This window comes from Eptatretus burgeri, chromosome 13 (assembly GCF_056783735.1).
Source record: "Eptatretus burgeri isolate ZD-2024b chromosome 13, Ebu_testis_v1, whole genome shotgun sequence".
In the NCBI taxonomy this organism is placed as follows: Eukaryota; Metazoa; Chordata; class Myxini; order Myxiniformes; family Myxinidae; genus Eptatretus; species Eptatretus burgeri.
Window position 1 is genome coordinate 65,457,429 of NC_140973.1, and position 23,598 is coordinate 65,481,026.

General features: G+C 41.6%; 1 protein-coding gene and 1 long non-coding RNA gene across 2 annotated transcripts in view; one reads left to right on the plus strand and one right to left on the minus strand.

The window, feature by feature from the left end:
- The window catches only part of LOC147014671 (FRAS1-related extracellular matrix protein 2-like), a 171,599-nt gene that overhangs the window by 5,107 nt on the left and 142,894 nt on the right, over window positions 1-23,598 (minus strand). Inside the window, exons 17-23 of the mRNA XM_085850663.1 lie at window positions 19,195-19,387; window positions 18,665-18,769; window positions 18,117-18,244; window positions 15,393-15,527; window positions 13,903-14,029; window positions 13,471-13,658; window positions 2,776-2,922 (exon numbers count right to left, since the gene is read on the minus strand). Of these exons, the coding sequence (XP_085706789.1) occupies window positions 2,776-2,922; window positions 13,471-13,658; window positions 13,903-14,029; window positions 15,393-15,527; window positions 18,117-18,244; window positions 18,665-18,769; window positions 19,195-19,387 (1,023 nt within the window). The remainder of the gene's footprint in view (window positions 1-2,775; window positions 2,923-13,470; window positions 13,659-13,902; window positions 14,030-15,392; window positions 15,528-18,116; window positions 18,245-18,664; window positions 18,770-19,194; window positions 19,388-23,598) is intronic.
- On the plus strand, window positions 18-15,375 carry LOC147014672 (uncharacterized). Its single transcript, XR_015050414.1, has 3 exons — window positions 18-1,058; window positions 8,023-8,139; window positions 13,945-15,375. It is a non-coding gene; the product is annotated as an uncharacterized LOC147014672 (long non-coding RNA).

Sequence of the window (23,598 nt, forward strand, 5' to 3'; positions counted from 1 at the left end):
TCCTGTTTTATGAAATTGCCATCGTTTTCCCCAATTGTAAAAACTGTTTTTGGGGCCAAATGATGGCTCAGTGGCTGGGGTTGCTCACATCTCAACTTTAAGTTTTTCTGTAAATTTCGACCTGAGGTTTGGTCTCCAGCGGAGTCAAATTTGATGTGTTGTTATGGTGTCAGCAGAGGACCTTGCATTACAAAGCACATCCTCCTCTGAATAATATCAAAGGTATTGTCGAAATGGTCTTTAAATGAGTGGACCTTCAGCAACAAAGACTGTCGATTGCACACATTAAATAACCTCAGAAATCGAAAGTTTTATGTAGTAATGAAATCTCTGACTTCTCTCATGGCCTCAATTATTCCCATCTTCTTATGGGGTCATTTTGGCCCAAGTCGAACACGATCCGGCTGGCCAGGCCTTGCATTCGACTGAAGGTGGCAGGAATTTGAAATTTTGCCAGGGAGCATGCAATAACTCACATACTCTTCATGAAGGACACCTTGGGAATTTTAAATAATGCTTGCAGATGGAACACCAAGTTTAACGGCCATCAGAAGGATAGGGCACACAATGATGCATCGCCCTGCATGCAAAACATCAGGTTGAAGGTTTATAGCTGGGTTGGCATTCAAACCCAGGCTAGACAGCTCAAACGCGAGGTCACATACCTCTCGGGTATCCTGCCAGACCCTATATAGTAATTAAATAAATTCAGAAAATGATATGGATACGTCAAGCATGATGGACTGAACAGCTTCCTGCGTCTCAAGTATGTTTGTACTTGTACAAAGGCTGTTATAAAGCAAGGTCAAAGATGTGTTGCAGTCCCTCGAGTGAACAACCAACATAATAATTTAGTTGCCAGTCTGGCTCGAACATGTTTCGTTCAATTCTTCTGACTCAGCAGTGGATTATAGCCCCTGAACCTCGAGAAAAAGGTCAGAGCAGCCTCTCTCGACACATTCCACGCTTTTAACACAGTCTGGCATCCTGCTTTCCGTCTTCGGCAAACGGAGTCCATTCCAACGTTGGTTGGCAGACTTCCTCTGTATGGACAAGCGGTGAGTTGCTCTCCTTGGAAGCTGCTGTTTCTCAAGGCAATATTATGAACCTAATTCTTTTTCTGATATACACCCATGACGATTTCCTTGATTAACTCCACTGCCCGTAAAATTAATCTTGCTAATAATGGCTGCATGTTGCTTATATCACTGTGCAGCATGGCATTTGTCTCAAGTACTTACACAGTAATAGGAGATATCACATGAAGACCTAATTAAGGCAGTGTTCAGTAAAAAATAAGTCCTTTTTGCCGAAACCTCTGCACGCATTCATAATCACCTGAAATTCTGCGGTCATCGTTAAATTTCTACCAAAACTGAAAGTGGTCAAGAGTTGAATGTTCCTGATAAGAAATTGGATATTAAAAGAGCATCTCCAAAATGTTGACTGTGATGAAAGAAAATTAACTACTTTGTGTGTTTGGAAGCTGTGACGGAACGCATGAGACATCATCACCAAAACGGGCCAAGAGGTATAGTCAGTCAATGATGGGCGTAAGTGCACAGGCCTCATCGGCACATCGCTAAATGCCAGCGATTTCGATTATTGCCATAGCGTCTCCCACTCACCACGATCCCATTATTGTCATAACCTGCCCCATTGTCCTTGTAAGCACTTGCTTGGGTGACGAGACGAGATAAGAGTCCTTGGGATTTTTTCTGTTCATGATTCTCATCGTGGAGTAGATTTCCATAATCCTTCTTGGGGTTGTTTATTACAATTACTTTGCTTCATGCTGAGTTCATTAAGCAGCTCACCGCTGCTTTGACAGCGAAAAGTCTCAAAACATCTGCTCCTTGATATTCCCCACGAGGGTGCAGGATCAAGCCGAGTCGGTATGTTGGTGTGCCATTTGTACACCCGTATGTACTTTCTTGATCGGAAACTTTTGGGCACCTCTACAGCGTGAAGAAGAGAAAACGTTTTGTACTTGTACATTATGTAACTGAACGGATTTTGCCAAAAAAGATGAATCAATTCCGAAGACCTCATGGTTTGTTCGTGAGCACAGCAAATTAGGATAATGATACAAATGGCAAAATGGTGTTGGGCTTGCATATTAGTAACTGTAATAACGATTGATGCAGTCATGTCTTGTGCTTTTGGTCCTCAAACTTAATTTTATAAACAAAATTGCAACTCTTCATTATGAGGTTATATTTGTGAAGGACAGGAATGATTTTATGCATGGTGGCAGCCATTCATATTAGTTCAGGTAGTAGTAAGATTTACGTTGGCAGGGCAATTTGGAGTTGTGCAGACTCGCCTCTGAGCTGTCCAGCCTGGGTACACATCCCGACATAGATATAAACGAGATAAACACATCGATGCATGACCTCCTCAAGAAAGATGTTAAGCTGGATAATCTATCTGCTTGGACTGGTCGGTGGTGGATGTCAAAGATCCCATGTTATAATTCACGAAGAGTTGGTGAGTTCTCACCGCTACCCTGAACAATTTACAAATTTCTGCCCAAATCATCTTCAAACATCAGGCATAGTTATCCTGTTCATGAAAGACTAGGGACAGAAGTGTTCCAAGGCAACACTTGAAGGTGGGAATAACTGGGACCGTTGACGTAACGTGGGAATAACTGGGACTGTTAAAGTAGTCGTAATCGTAGTGACAGTAGTATCATTTAACAACAACAACAACCAATAAAGAATTACATTTATGCTATTGTGCCCATGGATGAAGTATAACATGCATCCTCACCTGGAATAAAGATGTTGAGTCCATTTGGAATCCATCAGACCCTGTTTGCTGGATTAGGGGCTTTGCATCTGGGACATCACTTGCGAAGTGAGCGTGAAACGGTATACTCCAAAACGTTGTCGTCTGCATTTCTGGCTGAGCTTTGTCCTGGATAAAAGATTGTATGCAAAACCTCCTGAGACCATTCATAATATTGTGTACTCTTGGAGATTGCAAAGTTTGCTCTGCTGACCGAGATTTGTTCCAACATTATTTGCAGACATAATATTTGGAAAGGTGCTCTGACTGAGGACAACAATATTTGGGATTTTAAGCACCTGCACAACAAACAAGTTGCAGGAGAATTATCAATAAAACCAAGCAGGATCATTAATGACCGACAGGGAGGGGGTAATTTGCCTGTCTCTCCTGATCTGGCCTGTAAAAAGCCACACATCACTTTCATCATATTTCTTGAAGTGCAATTTGTTTTCTTTATGCAGTACTGTACTAGCGGGTGCACCCGCCATCTGAGTGGGAGTGCCCTTCTTGGCCCATTGGTCTTCCACAATGGAGAAATAACCCAAATAATACATCTTCAAGAACTCTGAAAAACATCTAAATTTTCGAAATTTTTTTGAAACCAAATTAGGGACCCCTGAGTATACCTTGACTTTTTTTTGTCTACATTGTCGATGCTCATATAAGAGCTAACACAGAGAACATATAATAAAGGGAACAGGAGACAAGAGGGGCAGGAGAGGAAAGCACAAAACAGTAGGGAACAGAGACATAAAATAAGGAGATCTGTGGCAGGGAGAGGGATGGGGTGGGGAACACGGGGTATACAAGATAGATACTACAGGGATTTTCAGGAAGGAAAGCAGGGAATTTGAAGGAGGTGGGTTTGGGGTGGATTAACAGGGAGAGAAAAGATCATGGTTTGGGATGGGGGAAGATATGAAAAGGTGGTGAACAGCTGTTTTGAAGACATGGAGAGAAGAGTGGGATTGAAGAGAGTGTGGGAGTTTGTTCCAGAGGCAGGGAAAAAAAAATAGGAAAGAAATAGTGAAGGTGAGCAGTAATTCTTAATTTTGGCAGTTTCACGAGAAGGAGGTTGCTGGTGGATCTTGAGCACCCTGCAGAAATTTGGGAGGACAGATAGCAGACAGAGCAGGGGGAGGAGGGGGGGCAAGAGAGGAGATGGTAGAAGACAGAGAGACCACCGAATTGCCTGTAACGAGAGTGAGAAACCCAAAGACTCAGCTTCATCACGGGAGATACCAATGATCCTAAAAGCCTTGGCTTCCACAGTGTGAATCCGAGCTGATTGTGAGGCAGGAGCACCAGTCCAGAGGGGAGAGCAGTACTCCATCAGGCTGCGGACGAAAGCTTTGTATGTGGTCAGGAGCTCAGGTGGGCCGAGGGAGGACTCTGCATGATGGAGGGTGCCCAGTCGGCGACTGGCTTTGGAGGCCAGCTTGGAAATGTGGCTTTCCCAGGAAAGATCATGGCAGATGGTGAGGCCCAAAACCTTGCATAAAAGGACTTCTTCAAGAGGATTGTTGAGAAAGTAGATTGGGGGTGGGGGTTCAAGATGGTCCTTTTCAGAGAGACATAGTGAGATTGTGAGATTTGTTAGGGTTGAGAGACATGTTCCATGTGTTGGACCAGCTTGTGATTTTATCCAGATCTGCAGAGAGTAAAGAGGCTGCTGCCTGCCGATCTGAGGGATGACAGATGGTACGGCAGAGACCGGAGTCATCAGCAAAGAGATAAAGAGGATTTTTCCAGTCAGAGAGATCATTGATGAAAACCAGAAAAAGCACAGGACCCAGAACACTGCCTTGATGATCTCCAGCCTGGACAGGAAGAGGAGTTGAGAGAATTCCATTTAGGAAATTGCATTTAGGAAAAACGTGTTGACTGCGACAGGAGAGGAAGTTTGTGAGCCATGAGTGGAAATTGCCTTGGATACCATAAAAAGAGAGTTTGGTGAGCAGGGAGTGGTGCCAGACCATATCGAATGCTTGTGATGAGCATGCCAAAGTCTAAAACCTCACGTTGTTGGTGTTGATCGGCCCAAGATCTCAAAGTAGTTGCCAGACATACATACATACATAGATACCGCTCTATTTTATATATTGCCATGGGGGTGGCCAGTCATGTTTAACCCCCCAACCCAAATTATGGTGACGGGCGGTTAACACCGCCAGCCCTGGGACAGCCGAAATTCTACCTTGGAGGAGAACAGCCGAAACTCGTAGATTAATGAGCGCGTGGGAAAAAGGCACATTGGCAGAGGGATGGAGGAGCACAGCAGAGATAGATGCAAAGGGGGGGGGGGGGTTATTATCCTCGAACCCCACTACAAATACAGATACAGTTACTTAAAATGAACACTTTTTCTTTCTTTTTTTTGTATATATTGTTGAGGCTCGTGCAAGAGCTAACACACAACACACAGCAAGGGGGGCATGAAACAAGAGGGGTGGGAGTGGGAAGGACAAAACAATAGGGAACAGAGACATTAGGAGATCTGTGGAAGGGAGAGGGATGGGGCAGGGAACATGGGGTATACAAGATGAACAGTACTGGGACTTTCAGGAAGGAAAGCAGGAAATTTGAAGGAGGTGGGTTTGGGGTGGATTAACGGGGGTAGAAAAGATCAAGGATTTGGATGAGGGATGATAAGAGGTGGTGGTGAACAGCTGTTTTGAAGGTATGGAGGGAAGAATGGGATTGAACAGAGTGAGGGAGTTTATTCCAAAGTTGGGGGAAAAAAGGAATGAAAGAGTGAAGGTGAGCAGTGATTCGTGATTTTGGTAGTTTTACCAGAAGGGGGTTGTTCACAGACCTTGACAAAAAACATTTCATGAAAATAGACAAATATTTACAAAGGACATGATCAAAAGGTAATGATAACAACGCGAAGTAAATAAAAGTCGAAGTCAAGACACCTCCACACATGGACCTAAATACAGACAAAGCGGAAAACGAAAGAAAAGAAAATCCCTCCTTTTATTCTTGCACTCAGCTTACCCCAGAGCTGTCCCTGTGGAACCTGGAATTGAGGCGCTTCCATCTGTATGTGTAGACGTGTAAAATGGCGCCAAGTCGATTCTCACATAGTGGGACAAAATGTAAGCCAGGCAATCCGCGAGCGGTGCTCAACACCAAGGGTCAGAGACCCAGTGCAGCTGCTTCATGCATCAGTTGGCCTCAAGACCAAACCAAGAGCCAAAGGCCAGTATCTTGCTTCACCACGAGTCAAATCGCCTCAACACGAATACATGAATCGTGCCATCCTCCTCGTACATCAAAGGAAAGCCAGCTGTAAAGCCCTGTTCTTACAGGCCATCTCCTAACTACGTTCTTTCTTGACCGCATGCGTTCCTTCCCTCAACTCAACTCTGCCTTGTGCATGCATTCACCCTGAACTCCACTCTCCTCTTCGACGTCACGCCTAACCCTGGTGAGCCTCGGACGTCACGCCCATCAATCATCAGCCTCAGGGGCGTGATTTCACCCGCCGTCACCCTTGGAGGCTTCTGCCTGCTCGGCACGTTTGCTTGTAGTTGTTTGAGGGACATGTTTCCCCAACTTTATTGCTGATGTTGAAAGATAAAAACATCGGGAAAAGTCACAGAGGGGTGATTACATACTGGGGAAACTTATTCTTCCCTACTTGATTACATCGAAATGTCTCCTACACGTCCACGGACCAAACAACTCTATTCAATCCTAACTTTCCTATGAAATTCCTCCATCTATCCCCACAACCGTGACTTTATTTACTGGTATAAAAACCCGTCAAAATGACGGGTTGGTGTTATTTTATTTCAAATATTCAAGGAGACTGGAAGATATCAAGTTTCATTGCAAGAAAAAAAAATAGTTTAAAACACGTACAAATGTGACGCTGTTTTTTTTTCTGGGACGTTTCGTTTTGATGGCACAGCCTCGTGAGCGTGCCAAAGACTAAATCCTCGGCCGAGCGTCAGGTGAGCTAATATCTTTTTTATTTATTACATATCATTTGGATGTAAATGAACACTCATTTTATGCTGTGCGCATTGTTCCACATCACGTGCAGTGAATTTAACCTCCCTGCACTTTGTATTTATTGTTTTCTTTTTTAATGTTTCTGTATGCCGCCTTTGAGGCTCGATTTGCAAGTCACCATCTACAATTCCAATAGAAGAGACGAAATTACTCTTTTTTGAAAATCTTTTTCAAGTTTTTTTTATCCTGGAAAAATAGACTGTCGTGAACACACAGTCGTGTTGAAAGATTGGCCTTTGAAGCCCTACTCAAATCATCCTTACGAAGAGGGACAGACAAATACACACCATAAATACAGAGCAGGTACTTTCGCCCTGCAGGTGGGGGTGCCCTTCTCGGCCCACCGGTCCACCACAATGGAGAAATAACCCATAAAACCTATGAGAAATAAGAAAAAAATTCAAAAATAAAATTTTTCGGGGTTTTTTGGAAAATATATTGTAGAAAACCTCAGTGGGGATTCCTTGAGTATACCTTAAACATTTTGTGTCAATCAGCCCAAGGGTCTCGGAGTAGTGACTGGACATACACACAAACATACAGACTCTCCATTATATAGATTTACTAACGGGTACTTTCGCCCTCCAGGCGGGGGTGTCCGTCTGGGCCAACGAGTCCGCCACAATGGAGATTAACTCGAATAATAAGACCAATGAGAAATCTGAAAAAATTCAAAAGTAAAAATTTTCGATTTTTTTTTGGAAAATATTTTGTAGAAAACCTAAGTAGGGGCCCCCTGAGTATACCCGAAAAAAGTTGTGCCGATCGGTCCAAGGGTCTTTGTGGTCAAGATAAATTGATATTTTAAAATAACTTGACAACAACCTTCATTACCTATGATGTACCAAAGTGTGTTCACAACATTGAAAAAAAACATCAGTGTCTCAGGGCATCTGTGGGGGTAGAGGGGGGGGTCGCGAGCCCCCCCCCAAATTGGTATTTGCTCTCTTCTCCCAAACTACACACACGATTTTGATGAAACTTGACCACAACCTTCATCACTCGTGATGTACCAAAGTTTGCTCATGGCATAAAGGAATCAGAGTTTAAAGGGGTCTAAAGAGGTTTGAGTGACTGTTGCTCCTGATGCAGGTGAGCTTCAGGACCCATGGTCCTATTTTTTATTACTTGCAAAATAGAAGATTTTTCAAGTCCATTGGTTCGTCCATTTTTTTATTCTGTCTGTCTGTCAATTGCCTACAGGTCACAATTTTAAACCATTCTTCATGAAACTTCACCACATGGAAGAGTTTGTCATCAGGAAGAAGACATCGTTTTTGAAGTCAAAAGGTCAACATAGGCCAAAGGTCAGCAACTTCGGTGAGATTTCTAAAATCCTCAATTTTCATCCGATTGACTTGAAATTTAAAGGGGATTAAAAGCTCAGGTCACTGAATTCAACCACCATTTATTTTTGAGGTCAACATGGACCAAAAGGTCAACATAGACCCAAGGTCAACAACTAAAGTGGTATTTCTAAAATCCTCAATTTTTATCCGATTGACTTGAAATTTGAAGAGGATTTATATTACAGGTCACTGAAATTAAACCAACCTGTTATTTTTGAGGTCAACATTAGCCAAAAGGACAACATATGCCAAATTTCTGAAATTGTCAATTTTCATCTGATTGAGTTAAAGGCCCTGTCACACCTTGACGATTTCGCTAGCGTATTCCGACTTATGAAAAATTTGTCTAAAAAGCTGGCCCACGTTGAATACATTATGGGTAAGTTTGTATACGTTAAGAGCACGCTGAAAAACACTGCCATACATAGTAGTACGCTGGTTTTCATCGTTGTACTTTGCGGTTGTCCTCAAATTTTAGAATGCTTGAAATTTTACGACGTATGCCAGCGTATGACTCACGCGTTCCGCTACGATGGCCATAAGTTGTAGGCACGTTACACGATCGTTGCACACACGTCGAGGCACGTTATGCGATCGTTGACACATATCGAGGCACGTTACTTGTAAGTTACTCATCAGTCGAAACACGTCGAGGTAATGCTTAGCGTACCCAAAACTTATTTCTAACCTATGAGTAACGTGCTTTGAACCTATGTGTAACGTACCTCCGACACATATTGACGTATGTAGACGTATTTGATTGACGTCTTCCGGACGACCACAGAACTTACTGAACGTGTTTCTAATTTACAGCTACCATATAATGGCGTATTGGCAGCGTAAAAAAAAAAAACAACAACAACAATAACTTCCGATATTTTGTCACGTGCCGTTACGTCACGTCCGATTTCCTCTTCAGTTTGCTCATGTCTTATTCTTAGTTCCTCCTCTGTGAATATTTTTTGTTTGAGGATATTCTCAAGTCGACGTCGAAACTTAAAAGCAAATGTCCGAATATATTTTAAAATTCGTGACAGACTAAAAAAACAAAAAAAAAAAAAAAAAACAACAACAACAACAAAAACTTCAGATATTTCGTCACGTGCCTTCACGGAGCCAAGGAGAAAAAAAGAAAATGTGCCTTGGCGGAGAAAATAAGTTTCGGGTATGCTAAACATTACCTCGACGTGTTTCGATTTATGAGTAACTTACAAGGAACTTGTGTCGACGTGTGTCAACGATCGCATATCGTGCCAACAACTTATTCCCAGCGTAGTGGAACATGTGAGCCATTCGGCGAGTACGTCGTAAAATTTTCAGCATGCTTGACGTACCACGAAATATGACAGCATTCTTCATCGTTTTTCAGCGTGCTCTTAACGTATATACAACTTACCCATAACGTATTCGATGTGTGCCAGCTTGGTTCGGCAAATTTTTCATAGGTCGGCATACGCTGGCTAAATCATCAAGGTGTGACTGCGTGGTTGATACTTTCAATTTTCAGGCGGTTATGATTTAAATCGGCGTGCGGCAGGTTTTTAACAGGCTACGCCACGAGTTGGTCGGCGATACGTGCAGCACGCTATGCCTAAGTTAAACTATCGTTGGGCATAGGTTGTGAACGCCGACAACAGGCTACGCATTCGTTGGTATAAGTTATCTATAAGACAACGAAACGTTCTGTGCCCGTTACTAATATGTTATGCATATGACCAATATGTTATGAATACGACCAAAACTTTTTAAAAAACATCAAAATTTCAGCGTACGCCAACGTTTTGCATACATTTTTATACGTTGCCATTGCTGGCTAAATCGTCAAGGTGTGACAGCGCCTTGATATTTGAAGAGGAGTTGCATATTTAGTCATTGAATTTAACCACCAATTATTTTTGAGGTCAAATTTGTTTTATGGATTTTGCATGTATCGTGCTCTGCATGACTTGTTTGTCTGTTTGTCTGTGTTTATCGCCTGCAGGTCACAATTCTAAACCGATCTTCACAAAATTTCACCACATGGTCGAATTCGTCATTCGCAAGAAGCCTATTGTTTAAGGTCAAAAGGTCAACCAATTTTCCTGATTTCTAAAATGTTAAATTTTCATCCGAGTGACTTGAAATTTGAAGTGGATTTATATTTCAGGTTAATTAATTCAACCAGCTAATTATTTTTGCAGTTAATATTGACCAAAGGTTAACATATGCCAAAGGTCAACAACTTTGGTGAGATTTCTAAAATCCTCAATTTTCATCCGATTGACTTGAGATTTGAAGACGATTTATATTTCAGGTCGCTGAATTCAACTAGCTAATTATTTTTGAGGTCAACATTGACCCCAAAAGATTAACATAGGCTGAATTTCTAAAATTGTCAATTTTAATCCGATGGACTTGAAATTTGAAGAGGAGTTACACATTTGTCATTGAATTGAACCACCAATTATTTTTGAGGTCAAATTTGTTTTATGGATTTTGCAAGTATTGTGCGCTGCATGACGTCTTCTTCTTGTTTTGAGACATTGAGACCTTTTTTCATGACTATCTTGGTCAAACGTTGGCTTGTTACCACCAATACTTCCAGTCCTACGAGGCTTGTATGGCTTACTATTTTGTGTATTCGATGTAGATTTCTCCTTAATCAAACCTAGCAACTTTGGAGGATTCAGATAAATATCACACAAGTGATTTATGAATGCATCAAGCTTATCTTGATCTCGTGAATCATACTTTACATTATTAAGCTTCTCTGATGAGTACGCAAGATTTTCAGCATTAAAAGGAGGATGATCTATATAGTCCTCAGCATTTTCAGGCAGCCATTTAACCAGAACCATAAAATGATTAACATTAAACAAATAATCATTCAGATTGGTACCAGTAGCCTGTTGAGATAGATGACAAATATAACTACCAGTCCAGTTTTTGTCATTACTTCTCGCCGGCTATGAACTTCAGACAAACATGGACCATGACAACCAACTTGAAAATATACAATTCTGGACAGAAGAAACGGTGACACCAATACGTAATTGACCGTACTTTTGCCATTAGGTTTATGACCGGAGTAATTTCTTCACCAAAGTCAGCACTGATCATACCGTTAACATTCTTCAAATAAGATCTTACATAGTTCAGTCATTTCATAACCATTGTTGTTGATCACAGTATCAATATTAAATCTGTCATTCAGGATCCAAAGTATTTTATTATTTTGTTATTGAATTAAGTAGTCCAATTGAATTGGTCATTATTAACTGTCAATATCAGCAACAATAGCAACAATTCAACATCAATAAAGTCGTTGAAAAGACCGGCTCTTGAATTGAAGTCACCAATTAATATTAAGGGTATGTCAGAATTACGACTGAAGTTTATAATGTCTTCTGCAATATCATCAAAAATAAGATTGTGATGGAACACAGAACCCTCATACAGAATATATTCAGCACCAAGAATTAATTCAAAGCCAAAAGCCACCTTGTTGACCTTCAGCCAGAAAACTTTTTCTGAGCAGGTGTCTGGAATGAATGAAATATGGTCAAAGTGAATATCTTTTACCAGGGCACAAAGATCATGCACCCCACCAAGCTTGTGAGTTGGAAACTTCTTCTCCATAAACACTGGGCAGAAGTTTGGAAATAAATCCTCTTCAAATGAGTTCATTTTGGTTTCACCCAAACAAACAAAATCAAAATCCTTCATATAAACATCAAGAATGCCATGCTTAGCTTTACTCGCTACACCACACACATTGAGACCTGCAAACTTGATGGGTGTAAACAGATTTGAAGCATAACAGTGATCTGAATCAATTATCTTTTTAATATGGACACAAGAGTTATAAATGTCAATGCTGTCACAAGGAACACAGCCAGCATTTGGTAAATCAAAGGGGTTGAGCCTGGCCTATATATCCAGGTGAAAGTCTTGGGCATGGACTTTACTCTGGCCATCTGATGCTAAAAAGGTGGTTCAGTGAATCAATAACTCTTTTTATCTCCTTTCCACCAACGGAGTGCAGACAGTAAATATGTCCTTCTACCGTCCACACTTGTTTCACACGAGGATCTCTTCTCAGCTCATGAACCAACTTGTTTTTCAGGCAGGTGAGGTCATCATTCACCTCCACTTGCTTTCAGTTCTTTTCATGGAGGTACTATTTTTTTTCATCAGTTTAGATTTGATATCTCTGCGAACAAATCTAGTGATGATAGGACCAGGCCTATTGGAATAAGCTTTCTGACTACAACCTCTGGCCGGGATCGTTAGGGAGCTACGAACATCAACTGTTGTAATTTTAACACCAATATCAGCAGCAAGGCCGACGATTAACTGGTTTGTATCTTCGAATGGAACCTCAGGGATACAAAACACCCAGATGTTGTCTTTCCTGGAGTACTGGTCATGACGATCCAATTTGAATCTTTGAAACTACACCGCTTTGACAAGTCGCACTAAACGTTTGTCTGACTCTTCTCTGTCTTTCACCAGCACCCCAATCGTATCAGCTGTCACTTGTTTCATGGATGCAGGAACAGCTGCAGCTATGACACTCACAAGCATGCATTGCAATGCTGGCCCGACTTGAGTCACGATCTCACCCACAGTAGAACCATCGATCGTAAGAGGTTGTTTAACACTGCTGCTATTGTTTCCAACATTGACGGAACCATTTTTGCTTTGTGTAGATTTTCCTCAAACATTTTGTCTACTTTCATGGATGTTAACTGAACTTGTGTTGCACTCAGCTATAGCCTGATTAATTGCACCACTAATGTCATTGTTCAGACACTCAGAAATTATATCATCAATAGAGCTTTCTGAGTCCAACCTCAGAGCATCGAATCTCCCACCCATACCAGACACCATTTTCTTCTACTTCTGTGAAACTCAACTCATCCTGACATGCAGTGGATCACTTTAGACCTAATGGTTTGTAGATCTCTTGCCATGCACGGACCTTGCTCCACATTACCCAAATTTAGCCTGGAGTTTTCAAGTCGGACTCTCGTCAGAATAACCTTTGAACTCAAGTCTTTAAACCTGTGACTGGATCAAGGCATTTTCTAGATGCTGGAGATTTACTTGTACACAAATGGAGGATTAAAGTAAATAAGAGGGGAAAACTGATTGGTGTGAGAAAGAACCTGAGAGACAGGGTGAAGTCATTGTCAGGTCGGCAGCAAGCTTTTAAAATAGTGATTAGAGACTCAATCCGTGAAGCCCGAAACCACTATTAAGAATCGACTCCAGATACTGTATATCCTAAGTTGACTGTGTGCCTCTCATGAGTTCATACCAGTATCTTGAAGTGATGAAGCAGGGACGGTGTATTGGCAAGGCAGCCATACTCCCTGCCAAGAGGATTGTACTTCGGCACGTAGCCATCCGCCCCCGTACACAGGAAAACCTTCTCAATGTTACAGATGAATGAGTTGCCAAGGTTTTGCACCGGATCCACCATCACTCGTCCGTAAATGATGGAACCTGCAATTTTACACATCAGGACATCGATGAAGCAGCGTTTCCACAATACTCTCTCTTCTATACACTTCATGTTGATGCGTTAAGCGGAACACAGCAATCATTTTGTGGATATGTTAACAATTAAGAAGAGAATATTAATGCCACACAATCTTCTTGAAAACCAAAATGTAGCTTAATGAGAGTCACAGCCTTCTAATTGCCTGTCTGGTGGTGTTGCAGTGTGGTAATTTACAAGTATGTTTACCTTTGTCAAATGCCGTATCTGTGCCTTCCCCAAACCCCATAGAACCATTGGAGAGCCAAAGAGCCTTGTTTTTGAGCAGAAAGATCTGAGTGTTCAAGCTGAACTTGGCAGCAACTGGGTCACTGACCTAGGAAAAGGGATTGTAAAGTGAAATGGTGATGAACCACAGTTGTACAATACAATGCTTTGAATAAACTGAGTAAGAAGCTGAAAGTACACCAAATTAATAAACCAAACAAATCCACTTGTTAAACAGTGATGGGACAGATGGTTCAGCTTCAAAGTAATAAATAAACAAATAATTCACATTGTTTTTTTTTTTTTTCCTATGGCGTTTACGTAGCTTTTGGCTCAGGGCGTCTCCGCGAGCCATACGCTCTTCATTCTTCATTAGACACAATTATGCATTCCTGCGGTGATGCATGAGAAAGAAACAGCTGCCACGCCATGCTCTGCCATGGGCAGTCAGCAAAGATGGAAAGCAATTGGTTTGAAACCAGATTGTATGTCCAGCAGAGGGATTCTACAGAGATAAACGGTCTGGTGTACACAGGCTAGTCTTGCCGTATATAGCTTGCCAGTGTTATATGGAGAGCCTGGTTTTGCATAAAACCCAAGCAAAGGTAGAAGGACAATGTTTCACTGGTGTAATGTGCTTCATATTTGACTTGTTTGTTGTGAATATTTTGGCTTGTAGGGATAACCTTGACTAGCAATCATCGCCACACTGTGTGGCTGATAGCCTGTAAATGTAAACATGCTTGATGCCATCAATAATCAGACATTTCAGGAATTGTTCGTCAGTCCACCTTCTTTGTGATCTCCCTCGCCACCATCTTGATTTTCAGCATAATCATCAAAAAGTGAAGTATGTTGTTATGGAGACTGGTTACAACGCTAGAAATGCAAATTGCCTCGAAAGTTAATAACCTACATGCAGTACATTACTCCACATTTTAAAATCTAGGCTGACTGCTCACCTCAACTGCTTTGTTCCTTGCTTCTCCCATTTCTGAAACCACCTTCCAGACTCCGTTCTTTCTCACTCTTCCCTCCAAGATTTCAAACAGGCAGTGCATCGCCACCTCATGTCATCCCCCATCATTTTCCATGATCTTCCTCACCCCTATGAACCCTTCCTAACCCAACAATCAAACTTGCTGGTTTCAGTGTTTCACTCTCCCCTTTTTCTTACTTTCCTGTTCGTTTATCCCCTTGCTAGTTGTGCCCAACCATTGCCCCACTACTCCATTGTCAATTCAATCCTGCTCTTCAATGAGCCTCACTCTTGCAGAGACAGAGGGAGAAAAGAAAAAAAAAACAGTCCAGGTCAAATATGAAGCATCATGTTTATAGCTGGTAACTTCTCCAGAAGCCTTTTCTGCTCTACATCCCACCAGACGATGTGCAATGAGCATCGATTTACCATGCTACACACTCCGTGTGCAATTAGGTACGTGTAAGCTTCACCATAGCATGGTGTTCCCAACCTGTTGGAAACGGATGTCCAAGTTGAAGGTTAGCAATTCATGAGGTTCGCATACAACGGGCCAGCTGTAGCTTCGGCTGGGTGCTGGAGTGCACGGAATAAGCCTCACCGTGTACGCTCCAGAATAATCGCGGACCTAACGGTTATGGGTGGTGGATCAGAAACACAGAGCTGATCATACAAAAATATCAAATGCTTCAAAATATGGGATTAAGGAGCACGAGAAGAAAATGGCATGCAATTATCGGCAACTAATTACACAGTGTAAAGATAACCGCCTTATAGGAACAGCAATCCAGTTCTTTGGGAAGTGATATTTTATTGTGTACATGGTTTTGACTTGCGGAAGAGGATTATATGGCATGTATAATAAATGGGTGACACACTGGCAGGGTGGGGGAAATGAGCGGACATAACAAGCAGGTGGACGAATAAATGGGAAAGGACAGGAGAGAAAGAGAAAGTGGAAGGGTAATTGGTGGAGAGGTGGTGGTTCTGACACCGTCGTTGTAGTGATGTGTATGCAAGTCACACGATGTGATGACCCCAAGTTAAAATCCTACGCCATCAAGTTAATTTGTCCACCGTGCCCCAATGTGCTCATCCTTCATCCATCAATGCGCATTGGCACCCACATGAGCCTGAAGCACTGCAGCAAAGAAAACATCGCTTTTGTCCATTGTCTAACAAGCTTCTCCCTTTTGTCCGCTGAGCCATATTTTATCCTCTGTTTCACTGGAGCAGCTTGTAACAGCCTAACTTCTGCTGACTATTCTATCCTCGAATCCTCTCCACCTACCTCACCCCAATATCGCTCCGTTTGTCTTGTCTGGTTATAAATCGAATCATTTTCTGCTGCATTAACTTCCATGCACACCTCTCTCTCTCTCTGTCTCTCTGTCTGTGTCTCTGTGTCTCTGTGTCTCTGTGTGTGTCTCTCTCTCTTTCTCTGATATAGCTACATGTCACCGCACATCCAAAGGACAATTTCAATTCCGCACCGCACATCCAAAACCACACAAAACCATCCAAAGGACAACGTGGGTTCCCCTTATGCTGCAAACTTCATATTTATAGCTTGATGAAATTTTCAGAGTACAATGTTCTCTTTTCTACCCTTATTCAATATCAATTCAACACTTATTATCTCCTTCATGAGCCTCCACTCAGCTGTTTGGGATTTTCACTATTTTTGCAATTTTTTTTGGCACCTGCGCAAATGCTGCAATCTTGGGACCTTCTTACGACGTTTCAATTGCTTCAGCAAACCTTGTCAGCACTTTTCCTTTTGAACCTGGGGTTCTACTTGCTGTCGTGGATGTTTCTATTATAGGTAGACTCAAGAGAGCATCTTGATGTCACCTTCACCGGCTTAGCCACTTCCTTGAGGGATGATTGTGCTGTGTGGACTCCCGCTATCATGTTTCTGTTGAAACCCCTTCGATTCTTGTGATTTCTCATGTTGGGAAGAAAATGACAGTCATTACTGGAACTGGAACCCTCATCTTTGAAGGCACCTTTCTACGAAATGGAGGAACCATGTGACCTATCATATTATGCGTCGTATGCCCATCGAGCACAGGTCCACTCAGGCTGTATATTGCATCATGGCATCCTTTAAGAGCTTGATTATGTCACAATAATATTGCCGTTCCTTTGCAAGCACTCAAAAATGGTAGACAAACTCGAGAGACTGCCCCCTTGGCACCAAATATATAAATGACCTGAAATCTCATCCCATTAATGAATGTAATCAACAGGGAAGATTTATTCGATGTACTTCAACAAGAGTTTGTCCTCATATGCAGACAGAACTATTTTATGATGCTGGATGTGACCGCACAGTCATCGTTATGAAAGGGGAATTGCCGATGCTAATGTGCCATCTTGTTTGCGTGGACGGAGATTGCATTAAGCAGGTTTTGCTCTTTAAAGTTTAACTCTAAAAAAATAGAATTTTGCTTATCTATCGTCAACTTTTTATGCAGATAATGTTCTGTTGCCAATGCCAGAATGACTTTCTGGTGCGTGTTTAGAGATATCTCATTTGGCCGACTTGAACGACGGCTGGAAACAGTGAGGAGTCAAACCATGTTGGACACTCGGGTGAGAACGTGGACTGAACACCTGGCATGAATATTGCTCCATAAACCAGCGGTCTATGCAGATTTTTCTTGATGGACCCAACAAAGGGGGTGAAACCAAAGCTTACCTTGTCATTTCAAACACTGATCTCCCTGTTACACTCTCGATGGACTTTGTTTCACGGGCTGAAGCCTCGGCTCATTTATGATTGCCCTTTGATCTCGCCTCGGATTCGTTGCTTTCACCTGCTTATTGAAGTTGATGGTATCATTACATTTTTCAGTATGAAAAACTAGCTACCTTGCTTTTGAAGCTCTTATAAATGATTGTTATTGACAAACAATCATGATGATGTGTGATATGTGGATTTTCTTTGCTGTAGCCTGCATCATAACTTGTAAGCGGTTAGAATGAACTCGACTCTCAGTGTATTATGCATTTCCTTTTTTCAATATACCGTAGTCTCCTTTTTTAAAACTCTTATGTCATGGAACAGTCTTGCATAGTTTAGCATTCAATCATTGGAGATCAGGTGCAGGCACCTCATCCAATACTAGTTTATCTAATGCAGGGTGAAGCAATGATGATGATGAAAGCAAAGCCTCAGGAAGGGGGCGGAAGGATTCATTATTGAACTCACTGCAAAATCGGAGATGAAACTCCACTGCTGCTCAGGTTGGTTGAAGGTTCGCTCACTGTGAATGATGTGTAGAGTGAAGGTAAGACTGGAGTGGTCTTCACAAAAGACCATGGCTTGAGCAGATGTCCCTTTGGGGTGGGGAGTGGTGAAAGTTCTGCTTCACAGATTTTTCTGGTGTATTTTGAAGAGTCGTGGAATAAGGCAGTAATTTCCATGCAACGGCATTGTTAGCATCCAATTATCTAGTTTTCATCCTGCATCGTACAATTTAATTGGCTCAGTACTCGTCTTTTTTTATCATGGCGTTCATTTTGAATCTTTCCTTGTTGCAATGCCACAAGCGCTATGTTCCCCAATTATTCTGCACGATGGCAAATAATATAATCCATCATTTCCTGAGGAATCATTCAAGAATAGGTCAGCATTATAACCTCACTCACTCAATCAAACACTGGCAACTACTTGTCATGTTTAAAATGTCAGCTATTGAAAAGGCAGCATCTTATTGTGGATCACAAATGTCCCCCTTTTTTTTTTGATGGCCTTACCTGGATGACTTGTGACAAAAAGACCGTGGAACCGTGCTTCTGTGCGGAAGTTGACAACCAGTCGACCTTCTTTATTGATGCGCATGCTTGTTGGATATAGGGCACCTGCATACACAACCATGAGGAAGGCAAACGATGTCCCACCCCCCCCCCCACCCCCGTGTTGTACCTGTACCAAAACGGTACGTGTTGCACAACACCTGTACCAAACAGTACGTGTTGCACTACACTTGCTGGGGAGATGGTCTGCAGTGCAGGGGTTGTGCAAGTTTGTGCACTTTGCTTGAACAAGTCAAACAATTGGCTTACATCCCGTACAAAAGATGGCAAGTTCCACCTTTACCTGGCAGGATATCAAAATGGCAAGTTTTAATTGTTTCTGACTCCATGGGATTTCTAAATCTCGACTACATAATTTGGTGGCAAGGACACATGACGAACAGGTACCATGCTACTCCATTATACTCCCTTCTGGGGACCATCCCAATGTGACGAACGTCATTGCCATATTCACACTGACATTAAAATACCTTGTAGCTCCGCCTCGGGCGGACTTCCGATGCCATCCTGCCACAGTATGGCTGTGTCGTAGACGAAAGTGAGACGCATATCTGACCGCAAGTCAAAGTGTTGCCAACCGCCGATGGCAGCTGGTGAGTGAAACACATAGGAGACGTACAGTGGGACCCGTAGTGTCACATACGACTGTACAAGGTTGAGAACCTGAGATGGGTAATGAACCCAGTTAAGAAGGCACTCTCTCATATGTTGAATGTATGTTAGCCATGCACAACAGAGAACCACACAGCATCAAAACTTCATTCTGCATTTTAGGGTAATGCTCCTACATCGACCCTCCGAATACTTAATGAACATATTTGCCAATACAACAACCCGCTGAGATAGATAATTAATAGCGAACGCAGTGAGCTTCATACTTAATGCGTGCACATGAGAGAATAGGGAACAACAACAACACAATACCTGACGATTTGGAATCCGTGTCGTTAGCTATGACCCTTTTGCTTCCGGTTGTTGTTAAATGCTGTGCGGTGTATAAACACGATTGGGTTTTATTTCTATCTTGTGAATATTACTTAACGCGTGCACATGAGAGAATAGGAAACAACAAAAACAACACAATACCCATGGCTATTTGGAATCCGTGTCGTTGGCTATGACCCTTTTGCTTCCGTTTTTTTTTTTGTTTCTGGTTATTTTTTGTTTCCGGTTTTTGTCACGGGGAATGATGCATGCCGGGAGATAAAGGCATCGTCGGAGACATGAAATACCCAAATAATATCAGACATGGTGTATATTTCCTCCCCTGATTTTAATAAAGATATCTCCCGCATCATCAAAAAATAATTTTTAATCCTGATTTACGTTATTTGATCGCTGATTCCGAATCCAGGCCGAAGTAATCGGAAATTGCGAATACAGTTGTCAACAAGTTATAGATAAAGTCAGAAGCGAATGTAAGAAGAATTCTACGTTCGCTTCTAGTATTTTTTCTTTAGATGAGATCCTGTTCTAGGCGGTGTAGTTGTTGTTGTGAAGGTAATGTTGAGGTATAATGTTGAGGTAATATATTTTTTTTAGATGAGATCCTGTTCTAGGCGGTGTAGTTGTTGTTGTGAAGGTAATGTTGAGGTATAATGTTGAGGTAATATAATTTTTTTAGATGAGATCCTGTTCTAGGCGGTGTAGTTGTTGTTGTGAAGGTAATGTTGAGGTAATATATTTTTTTTTAGATGAGATCCAGTTCTCGGCGGTGTAGTTGTCATTGTGAAGGAAATGTTGAGGTAATTTTTTTTTTTAGATGAGATCCAGTTCAAGGCGGTGTAGTTGTTGTTGTGAAGGTAATGTTGAGGTAATATATTTTTTTTTAGATGAGATCCAATTCTCGGCGGTGTAGTTGTCATTGTGAAGGAAATGTTGAGGTAATTTTTTTTTTAAATGAGATCCAGTTCAAGGTGGTGTAGTTGTCGTTGTGAAGGTAATGTTGAGGTAATGTATTTTTTTTAGATGAGATCCTGTTCTAGGCGGTGTAGTTGTCGTTGTGAAGGTAATGTTGAGGATATTTTTTTTTCTTTTCAGATGAGATCCAGTTCTCGGCGGTGTAGTTGTCGTTGTGAAGGAAATGTTGAGGTAATTTTTTTTTCGATGAGACCCTGTTCTAGGCGGTGTAGTTGTCGTTGTGAAGGAAATGTTGAGGTAATTTTATTTTTTTTGGATGAGATCCTGTTCTAGGCGGTGTAGTTGTCGTTGTGAAGGTAATGTTGAGGATATTTTTTTTTCTTTTCAGATGAGATCCTGTTCTCTGCGGTGTCGTTGTCGTTGTGAAGGTAATGTTGAGGTATAATGTTGAGGTAATATTTTTTTTTCAGATGAGATCCTGTTTTAGGCGGTGTAGTTGTCGTTGTGAAGGTAATGTTGAGGTATAATGTCGAGGTAATATTAATTTTTTTTATATGAGATCCTGTTCTAGGCGGTATAGTTGTCGTTGTGAAGGTAATGTTGAGGATTTTTTTTTTTCAGATGAGATCCTGTTCTCGGCGGTGTAGTTGTTGTTGTGAAGGTAATGTTGAGGTAATATTTATTTTTGCAGATGAGATCCTGTTCTAGGCGGTGTAGTTGTTGTTGTGAAGGTAATGTTAAGGTAATATTTATTTTTTCATAGCAAAAAGACTTTATTTTGATATATTTAAGAAGCGAATGTCAGAAGAATTCTACATTTGCTTCTAGGCTTTGCCTATTCCATATTAATAACTAGAACGGGCACTCGGTAGAGCGCATACCTTCGACGCCGCAACTTTTTTCCGGGCACATTTGAAAAACGTCATTTTAAAACGTCCATGACGTCACAACCGTCAGTCCGATTGACGTCAAATTTGGTGTCTAACCTCCTTGAAGGCAGTCCAACAAAATGGAATGATAAACACTGAAAAATTAAAAAGTTGAAAAATGACGTCATCTTTTGACGTCATTTTGACGCACTTCCGAGGATGTCACGTCCAATCGGGGACTACCATTCTGAAAGGTCGTAGTTCACTGAACGTTTTAACGTTAGTTTCATGTCAATAGCTCTATTAGATCTGAAGCTATGCCTACAAGTATATTTTGACCTTGAGTGTGACCTTCACCTTGACTTACAGAGTTAATTGGCAAAACCTGTACATCAATAAACAGATATTTTGGTACTGATACTAATGCCTGGATTTGGGAGACTTTGCTTTATAAATTATATAGATATTTGAATGTAAAATATCAGGACATTTTAGCCACAATTGACAAACGTCATGTTCGAACGTCATGTTCAAACGTCAATGACGTCATAACGGTCAGTCCGATCGAAGTCAAATTTGGTGTGTGACGTCCTTAAGGTAAGTCCTACTAAACGGTATGATCAAAACTGATGAGATCGAAAATTGAAAATTTACGTCATCTTGTGACGTCATTTAGACGCACTTCCGATGACGTTACGTCAAATCCGACACTACATATCCAAAAGGTATCTCATCATGGAACAATGGCGGTGGTTGCATGTCGATAGCTGTATTATGAAGGAAGTTATGCTCAAAAGAGTGTTTTTGGCCTTTTCATGACCTTGACCTTTGACCCGATCGCTCCCAAAATCTAATCAAATCGTCCTTGGATACTCACGAATCATCCCACCAAATTTCATGCAATTCGGTTTAATACTTTCTGAGTTATGCGAATAACAAACAAACACACATATTCACAAATAAATAAATACACAGCAACCAAAACATAACCTTTTGCAGAATGCGAAGGTAACTAGAGCGAAGTCGATGGCGTGCCATCGCAAATCCCCACGCTTCCAATCGAAAACAAAGTTGAAAGATGACAAAAACTTTCCACCAGGAATGACCCAATATCACATTTTGAGTTTAAAATATCCCTGTTTTTGACCCGTGTGACCATAATTCCCCACCCCCTGGGGCATGAAACCAGGGTCAAACTCCAAAAATCGTGACATGTTTCCCCCAAAGTTGATTGCATATACAAAGTGTCATTAAAGGATGTTTAGAAATGTGCTTGCAATTGCATTTTTAGGAACTGTATTTGTTCTTTTGACTCTGCCCCAGGAGGTTGGGGCCAAATATGAAACTGCTTTTGCACTTTCATGCCATGTGGTGATCATAACTACCAAGTTTGGTGAATTTCTGCACAACCGCTTAGGAGCAGATAGTCTGACGGATGGACAGACAGACGGGCAGAGCCAATTACAATATCCCCATTTTTTTTCAAAATGCGTTGACATAATCATCATCATCATCATCATCATCATCATCATCATCATCATCATCATCATCATCATCATGTACCATGCCCTATTCAGAACAGTGGTGCACCAAAACAGTTACTCGGCTACAATCCTAGTCAGGTCGCCACTCCAGCTCAGGAGGTCAGGGCAGGAATTTCTAATTTGTTCATGGTGCTGGCCATAGCTCGCCTACTCTTCATGAAGGACACCACGGGGTATTTAACGTCCACCAATGAATGCCGGCAGATGGGACGCCCACTTTAACGTCCATCTGAGGGACGGCACACACATTGATGAATCCTGTGAAACACAGGGATGACAGTTTATAGGTGAGCCAAAATTAAAACCCAGGTTCGATGGCTTAGGAAGTGAATATGTGTACCACTAGGGCCTTGGCCATCCTGGAGATGGATAATAACAAGGATTACAAAGTACGGGAAAGAAACAGGAACAAACCAACAGAATGAATGACACACTTTATGAAATTAAATGCAGGAGACAAAAATGCCTCCAAGGTAGCTCTTCTGGTGCAAATATTATGATTACACTGAGGACGGTGTTACCAATGTACTTTCTCTCATCTCATCCCATTCTTTACCACATGCTCAACCACCTCCCACTTATATTTGAAACCTATACAAAT